General features: G+C 35.4%; 1 protein-coding gene across 2 annotated transcripts in view; it reads right to left on the bottom strand.

Moving 5' to 3' along the window:
- Window positions 1-3,863: 3,863 nt before the first annotated feature.
- Ube3a (ubiquitin protein ligase E3A) overlaps window positions 3,864-9,266 on the bottom strand; it is a 30,349-nt gene continuing 24,946 nt past the window's right edge. For both annotated transcript variants that reach the window (XM_069823276.1, XM_069823275.1), the window contains 2 exons: window positions 8,751-8,968; window positions 3,864-4,730 (listed from right to left, as the gene is read on the bottom strand). In XM_069823276.1, the coding sequence (XP_069679377.1) occupies window positions 4,610-4,730; window positions 8,751-8,968 (339 nt within the window). In that variant the 3' untranslated portion in view covers window positions 3,864-4,609. The remainder of the gene's footprint in view (window positions 4,731-8,750; window positions 8,969-9,266) is intronic.

The following is a 9,266-nucleotide window of genomic DNA, read 5'->3' as shown; positions in this document are numbered from 1 at the left end:
CGGTACCCTGTGTTTATATCCTAGAAACAGTATACTTTATTCATAAAAATTTTAATTTCTTTAAAACAAACTAAGAATTTCACGAGCACAACACTAGGACATCCAATAATATACATTTGAATTATCACAGACTTGCTAAAACCACAGTCTAATATATACAGTCACGAAGCTTGAGTTGTGAGGGTGCTAGGAAAAATAGACTGTGCCGGTACTATTTTGCATTGTCTGTAATGAGGCGATAGTAGCGATCCTAGTGGTTAGCAACTATCTATGGATGCATATTTACTATGTATTGAGCTTCGTGACTGTATATACTAGACTGTGCTAAAACTCTACACATACTTACTTACAAATGGCTTTTAAGGAACCCGAAGGTTCATTGCCGCCCTCATATAAGCCCTCCAGCGGTACCTATCCTGTGCAAGATTAATCCAGTCTCTATCATCATACCCCACCTCCCTCAAATCCATTTTAATATTATCTTCCCATCTACGTCTCGGCCTCCCTAAAGGTCTTTTTCCCTCCGGTTTCCCAACTAACACTCTATATGCATTTCTGGTTTCGCCCATACGTGCTACATGCCCTGCCCATCTCAAACGTCTGGATTTAATGTTCCTAATTATGTCAGGTGAAGAATACAATGCGTGCAGTTCTATGTTGTGTAACTTTCTCCATTCTCCTGTAACTTCATCCCGCTTAGCCCCAAATATTTTCCTAAGCACCTTATTCTCAAACACCCTGAATCTATCTTCCTCTCTCAGAGTGAGAGTCCTAGTTTCACAACCATACAGAACAACCGGTAATATAACTGTTTTATAAATTCTAACTTTCAGATTTTTGGACAGCAGACTGGATGATAAGAGCTTCTCAACCGAATAATAACAGGCATTTCCCATATTTATTCTGCGTTTAATTTCCTCCCGAGTGTCATTTATATTTGTTACTGTTGCTCCAAGATATTTGAATTTTTCCATCTCTTCGAAGGATGAATCTCCAATTTTTATATTTCCATTTCGTACAATATTCTGGTAACGAGACATAATCATATACTTTGTCTTTTCGGGATTTACTTCCAAACCGATCGCTCTACTTGCTTCAAGTAAAATTTCCGTGTTTTCCCTAATCGTTTGTGTATTTTCTCCTAACATATTCATGTCATCCGCATAGACAAGAAGCTGATGTAACCTGTTCAATTCCAAACCCTGCCTGTTATCCTGAACTTTCCTAATGGCATATTCTAGAGCGAAGTTAAAAAGTAAAAGTAAAGGTGATAGTGCATCTCTTGCTTTAGCCCACAGTGAATTGGAAAAGCATCAGATAGAAACTGACCTATACTGACTCTGCTGTATGTTTCACTGAGACACATTTTAATTAATCGAACTAGTTTCTTGGGAATACCAAATTCAATAAGAATATCATATAATACTTCCCTCTTAACCGTGTCATATGCCTTTTTGAAATCTATGAATAACTGATGTACTGTAACCTTATACTCCCATTTTTTTTTTTTTTTCATACTGGCAGCAATTTATATAAACTTCCCCCAGTGTCAAGGCACATAACAAAAGTATGTTTAAGAAATCTGTTGAGGTATTACTGACACACATGCCAATATGCACAAAGGAATATTTAAATATAAAGTTTTAAAATTTAACCATTTATTCTTGTGTGTACTGCCCTCCTGTTCTCTCTTGTTTCATATACCTTGAGACCCTACTGGAAGAGGGGCAGCTTCAAAACTCAGAAGAAAGAAACAGTTCCCTTGTAAGTGAAATCAACTGTTCACAATACCATAGGCCAGTGGAGCATGGCCCCAACTACTGCTATATAATCACACAGTTGCCCTGTGCTGCGAAAGGCAGCTGTAAGAAGATGGGGTAGAGACGGAAGAACTTGGGAGAGAACTACGAGGGGAGATGAAATGCAAGTGGGCACTCCCTCAGCTGACCCCATAATGTGTATATTATTGGACTCACTCCTATGCATGAGTGAAGGAACAGTGGCCACTAAAACCAATTAGTGAGAAACTATGCACAGATATTTTACCTTTCTCATCTAGTCAGTACCACTTTGGAAGTAGGGTCATTCCATACAAAATTTTAAGAATATGCCAGCGAAGTCATGAATTTTTTTGGGCATTTAATATAACAATGTTATTATGAAAATAAATTAAACTGCCAACTATGACCGCCATATCATTAATATTTTAGTCATATAGATGACTGAAAAATGGGTGGCAGTTACATGTTATCCATCATTTAAAATATTCTAGACACCCTATATGAAGTGTCATTGAAACTAAACAGATGCCATTGAAAACCTGAATAACAATATTTTAATACCTTAAAGACTAATCCGAATAATATTAAGGCATGCTCATAAAAACACCTCATTGAAAAAAAGAAATAGTTTTATATTCGAAAGCAACAAATTAAATTCATCTGAATTTCATTCATATTAAAGATAATCTTATTCCTAATCCATCTCCGAAGTTTTATGACTTTATCTAAAAAAAAATCTGTAAATAATTAAATTAATAAAATTATTAATTTTTGTTCTGACAGTTGAAAATCGCTTGCTGTGTGTGGCGGTTGCAACGTTCGCGAGACTTCATAACGATGAGTAATCTCAAACGTCCGTCTCCCTGATCTTGATCGTGCAACATTCTGTATGACGGGAGAGCCTACCTGCTGAGCTCCTTTGTTCCAGTGAGTTATTTTTATTAAAAACTGATATTTAAGTCAACATTCTGAAACTTTCACAGTGGAATCAATATACTCTAAAGAATTAAACACATGTTTTTTTTCGTCTGTAAAAATGAATTGCATTTTGTGCTCTATATTTTTTAAAATCCCATTGTGCAACTCAAACCAAGAAATGGATTCGGAACACCTCAAAATCTGTGCTTCAGTGGCTGGCCATGATAATATCTTCGAAAAATATTGGAGTGCAAGAGGTCAAATGACTTTATTGTCAAACGCCTGGCATTAGAAAACAACATATTTTTTTTAATTATTTTACAGTGGGTAACTATTTAAAAAATTATAAATTTTTTTTCATTTTTTAAGGGCATTTATAAACAAGGCTCTCCTTTTTCGAATTGCATTGAAATCATTTTTCCATCTTTCTTTACATAGTAAGAAAACTTCAATGAATGAAACCATATTCTTTGTTAAACCAATATTTTAAATTCTGATTGCTGCCAAACTATGAAAGATATAAATATAGTATTCCTTGAAATTCATATTCAGAACATACAAAATAACCTACTACAATATTTTTAACTTTTGAGACATCATGGTTCAAAAACATACTTTTTTTGCATGGAATGACCCATAATTACAAGCAATTAAATTATAAATGCCTACATGTTACATGTTATTCTTGGCGATAAGATAAATAAATATAATTCATGCAAGAAAGTAAATCTATCCCTCTAGTAAATGACATATCAATGCAAGAATCCTGCTCTTTCTTTGTCCTTTGACGTTTGTCCAACCATTTTTGAACTTCTCAATCCATTTGTACACACTGTGCCATAGCAAAACATTGCCCACACATTGTGTGGAAGGTCTTCAATGGATTTTTGCTCCTGGTACACCTTCAGATGACAAAAAAACAGATCACTGCATGCAGTGAATGGAGAGAGTTGCTTTCTGTGCAACACTAACTCGAGTGATAACAGTCAAATATTTCACAAGGGGAGACAAAGGCACCATCTCTCGACATGTGTATGGTATAGCCAACCTACATAAGATTAGAATAAAAGTGCAGATACTTATTGACTTACCCGTCTATCTGTGTATACATACATACACAATATTTTTTTCCTGAAAATAATAATAAAAAATAAAGAACAAGGATTTTAATTTTATAGTTTATTAACAAGTTATCACACTCACAAAGAATGAACTATACAATACGTTTCGTTTACCTACAAACAGTTGTCATTGCACAACACGTTAATTTCTTTATATAATAATCATTATTATTATTTTATACATCAAATTCAGCTGCAATGTCACAGCAATAATGCAATCACGTCATCCTGCAGTTATGCCCTGACAGTTTGCTCCAGTCTTCTCAAAAACAATCCCATTCTATTGCCAACAACATAAAAAAAATAACACAGATGTCTGTCACATAATTGGGGGTTCATACAACTTGAAAGTCAAACAAATTTGTGTATATATATATACATCATAACTGAGCATAGCTTGGTTATTTATGCTATGATTGTAAACACGTAAGCTTTCTGTAATGGCCCAGATGAACAGAACGCCAAAGAAGAGGGGTAACAAACTAAGCTACTACTTATGGACAGATGAAACTGTACATTTTTCAAAGTCTTCAATTTGAGAGACATGAGGTTAAGATTATGTTCTTCTTCTTCTTCCATAATATACGAAACATTTATCCCTCTACTTTGGATTCCGTAATGTTTTTTCTCTTTTGTTACCCACTCTGGTATTTTTCTACATCTTGTATCAAAACATGAGAACTTAGAAAAATAATCAAAGCAATTTCATCAGGCAAAGAGAGCAGTTGTGGGTTCCAAGGTAGGAGGCAATATAATAAATTCTATTGCAAGAGCGGATTTGGATTCTGTTTACAACATTCCAAATCCTTTTGAGTAGTTGATTGCTTTCATGAGCCTGTCATTCAATTTATCTTTACTTTTATATTCTGGCAGTAGAAGAACGTTGAAACACGTGTGAGCAGTTGGTAACCTGCAACAAATTAAAACAAAATGTAAGTACCAGTAATTCTACACCACAATTTTATTATGTTATTGTCTTCCAATAGTTACTGCTTGTTCTGCAACATTTTTATCTTCCTGTAGAGTTTCTGCGAGTTCTTTATGGTACAAGAGATCATCTTTATAATATAATACTGTCCTTTATTCTCATGAAAGTTATATTAATTGCCTGTATATAATTGTATCTCAATTAGAAGTTCTATTAAAAACTATGTCCAGGAAGTAGGCAAAATTTAACTACTGAATTCTTTCTATTAAGTTAATTTCTCTCCTATGCCTTATCTGCCCTGCATGGTTCTGATGTTATGAAAATGACTTCTTATACTTCAGTTTTTCAACCAGTAATGTAATACAAGGGCATTTGCTGAAAATGCTGCTGGGTGACTTTCTTGACATGCAGTACTGCCGTTTCATTGCATCTCACACCTGCATGTAATGATACAAATCAGAATATTATTTTCTTTCCATACTGGACAACACTTGGATATTTCTTCTCTTATATCTACTAACTTTAAGAAATTAGAGAAAAATATTAATTTCAAATCTGCTCTGCAGCTTCGAAAAAATTACTACTTCACAGACGTCATTCACTCCAAGTCATAATACACACATCAAAATTGTCTAAGGAACAACTAAAAAATTTGAAATATCAAGAAAATTGACCAAGTTACAAAACTTAACGGAAGTGAATATTAAAGTACTAGTCATTTGTCATTTTACCTGGTTACTATAGTAACCAACATTGTTATTTTGTATTGTTACATTGGAAAGAATTAAATTAGTGTGTTTTAACAGGGGTCATAATATGTAACTAAAAACTGTGTAAAATCGTAATAAACAGTAAAGATTAGTTTTAATGATGGAATAACGTCGTCATTTAACATTTAATTTTACGAGCTGAACTAAAGGGAGGGGCTACTCATCAATTACCACTGGTCAGCTTGATGAGTTAATGACTGAATTTGGCATAATTTCCGTCTATTCCATACCTAATTCCCTCTTTACCCTTTCCTATCCAGTCCTCTGACTGAACTCTTACTTTCTTAGACCCTGATGGCATTAGAGCATTCGAGGCCTAGGGGTTCATTTCACTTTCCTTCCTCCTCTTTCTACTTTTCTGTTCCTAGTGCTGACCTGCTATGGCACTAAAATCGTCCTCCAGTGGCTTAAGGAGGGAAAGCTGGTGATCAACAAGATCTCCCAACTAGGTCCAGTGGACCCGTCGACCAACAGCAGGTGTGGTCCTCCAGACATTCTGGGGGTTGTGTGTGGATGAAGTAGCCACCAAAACGTTAAAATATGGTGTTCACTTAAATCGGCTACAACTTGCCATTTTCACTCCAATATGAAATGAGTACCATTAAGGTAAAATTATCAGGAGGTAAAACAGTCCCCCAATCGGATCTCCGGGCGGGGACTACTTTAATGGTACAGAATCAACTAAACATCTTACAATGGAATGCTGGTAGTATAACAAATGACTAGTACTTTAATATTCACTTCCGTTAAGTTTTGTAACTTGGTCAATTTTCTTGATATTTCAAAATTTTTAGTTGTTCCTTAGACAAGTTTGATGTGTGTATTATGTTGAAGGATAGTCTTGATGTCCTATGAGTTTAAAGAATAATATTTCCAAATATTCAAATATATAACAAAAGAAAGAACAGAAGAAAGTGAGAGAGAGAGAGAGAGAGAGAGAGAGAGAGAGAGAGAATTTTCAAGTTAAAAAAAATAAATAAATACATTCAAAAATACCTATAAGATCACGAATAAAATGTTTCATGAATTTATATTCATATTTATTACAAGTTACATTTTCCAACCTCCTACACTTACAACGTACTTACAATACAGAACAATTGGTAGTGTTTGGGGCTATCACAGCACGGCTTTTTACTGTGACAGTTCAGGCATAACTGAGGAGTGAAATACACCAAGAGGAGCTGAATCATACCAGTCAGGTTAGTTGAGAGTTTGTTAGTTACTCAATTTTTGTGTTGAAATTGTTATCATTGTGCATTTGGTTCGAAATTTGTTAGTGAACTGATGTGTTATGCAGTTCTGTGCTAAAATTGTTCTGTACTGTGTACATCCTGCGGCATCCTGTTTTGACCTGGATATCATAGCACCACAGGTACAATGATCTACCACAGTGCCACCTGTCTGAGGGAACATGCACTAGTATTGTATTGTATTTATTTGCATTCCATGGTATTTCATCGCTTTACAGCTAGAATATGGAACACGTCAAAAAAAATTTTAATAGTACTACAAAGTCTTAATTATAGTCACAGTCCAGCTAAAGTATATACAGAAGAGTTTTACAATATACTAGTATAACACAAGAAGTTACTTAATACAAGACAGAAATATTCATGCAGCGATGTTGAACATCATAAATTCACCTATAGCAGTGGTGGCGAAAATGTAATCGTGCGCCGAGCCACTGTCTAACCTGCAACATGCATAGCACCTATGGAGGGAGGCGGACACCCGAAGGGGAAGTGAAGCAACTGTCTGACTTATTAACGGATTTTCATTTTCCTTACGTCAAGCACTTAAATATTATTTTATACAGTACAAGGCTACAAACTAATGTTTAGTATGTGTAACGAAGAAAGAAATGAACAATAAATGAACAATATCACAACCTAAAATTAACTGTCTTCAGAATGTCTCTGCGACAAAGTTTCAAAATCAGGAATTATGTCACTTACTGCCAGTCGTAGTTGATCACGAAGGTATTTGTCTGTCAGTCGTGATCTAAATTTGGTTTTTACTATTTTAATTGTTGAAAATAATTTTTCACGAACATAAGTTCTAGCAAACATGGTTTCAACAGAGCAAGTGAAAGAACAAAGCTTCGGATATTTATTTTTTGGCAAAAAATTTGAAAGTTCAACATTTGTCAAGTCCTTACATCTAGCTTTCATTTGACATCACATAGTAAATCTGTGAATTCAAATTGAAGAGCTAACTGCATTATTCGTACATTTGCTGAAAAAGGGTCGACATACAGAGATGATGATGATGATGATGATGATAATAATAACACTAAACCTTTTAATGTTTCATCAGTAACATGTAGTATAATGCCGTTTTATGTTATACAACCGTTTTCCTCGTAATACTTGTGAACAAATCATACATTTAATATTCTCATCATATTGACAGCAAAAAAATGCGTCCTCCCATCCTACTTGGAACTTTCGTACATGGTTTCGAGAGAGACATATGCCACTCGCAGGTCAGAGACAAATACAAATGGAACGGAGTTTGACTCCAGTGAGTGAGAGGGTGCGGGTTGGCGGAGGTTAGAAGCAAGCGACTATCACTGCGAGCCACAATGTCTCGTGAGTCACGTTCTCGCCACGGCTGACCTATAGAATAGAAGGCCCTAAATAATCTTATGTTTTGAGTTTAATTTTTTATATCCATAAGGAGGTTATTAAACATTTTTACTGCAATACAACGCACTGCTTTTTGATAGCATTATAGACTTGACGATGAAGTATGAAAGTAATTTTTTTTACTAGTATTTATGCTATGAACTGTTGCATTAGTAGATTCCTGGTCTGTTGCAGTCTGGTTTAAAAGCTCCTTTGCCTTCCTGGGATCTATGTAGCTCCCCCAGACAGATGACACCTGTAGCCAAATCTCGGCACCATGTCTGCTTAATCTCCCAGTCGACTTGAAACTACTGAAGATGACAGAAGTTTAAATTAATAAAGGCGAAATGAATCCGAGGTTCAAAGCTGAAAGTTACTCAGGAGTTCTGTTTCTTCCAGTGGTTGAGGGAAGAGGGGGGAGGGGAGGAGCCTGGTACCTTTCCCAAGCAGGATTTGAACCCAGGCTCATTCGTTTCACAGACATACTAACCATTGCTCCACAGTGGTGAACAATACATAAGTTGCTAGAGAGATAAAAAAAACACATTACGTATCATTTAGAAGACTTGTTTTTTTTTTTTAACTAAGTTGTAAGTGCTTACCTGTCAGAATCAGAACCATTTCTTGCTATGATCAACTTGAGTTTACTCAGACCTCCAACAGGGACACGATCGCTGCCTGTAGCAAACTGCAGCAATTTCCTCTTTGATTCAAGCGTCATTTTATGAACAATATCCCAGAAGTATCGGATGATTGGGCTGTCAGATGTGTAACCACCATCATACTCTGTTGCCTCTTCGAGCTCATTGAAGTCGAAGTTCTTTACAAATAAAACATATTCATTATCAATAAAGATTACTGCTACTACACAATCAATCATAGTGCCACTGTAAAACTTCCACAAAGTAACATAGTTGGTAATAATTCATTTTATGTCCCTTTCCAAACTATGGAATCTGTCCAAGGATGATACAGGAAAAGCTGCTTAGCATATAACAATTTGGTTCTATACACAGGAAGTGTATAGATCAGGGGGTATTTAACCTATGTGTCGCAACTCAAACATGGATTACCATGGCATTCAGGATGGGTTGCTGTAGCTTTCTAACAAAAAGAGA

The sequence above is a fragment of the Periplaneta americana genome, chromosome 4 (assembly GCF_040183065.1).
Source record: "Periplaneta americana isolate PAMFEO1 chromosome 4, P.americana_PAMFEO1_priV1, whole genome shotgun sequence".
NCBI lineage: Eukaryota > Metazoa > Arthropoda > Insecta > Blattodea > Blattidae > Periplaneta > Periplaneta americana.
This window is presented reverse-complemented; position numbering and strand designations above follow the sequence as displayed.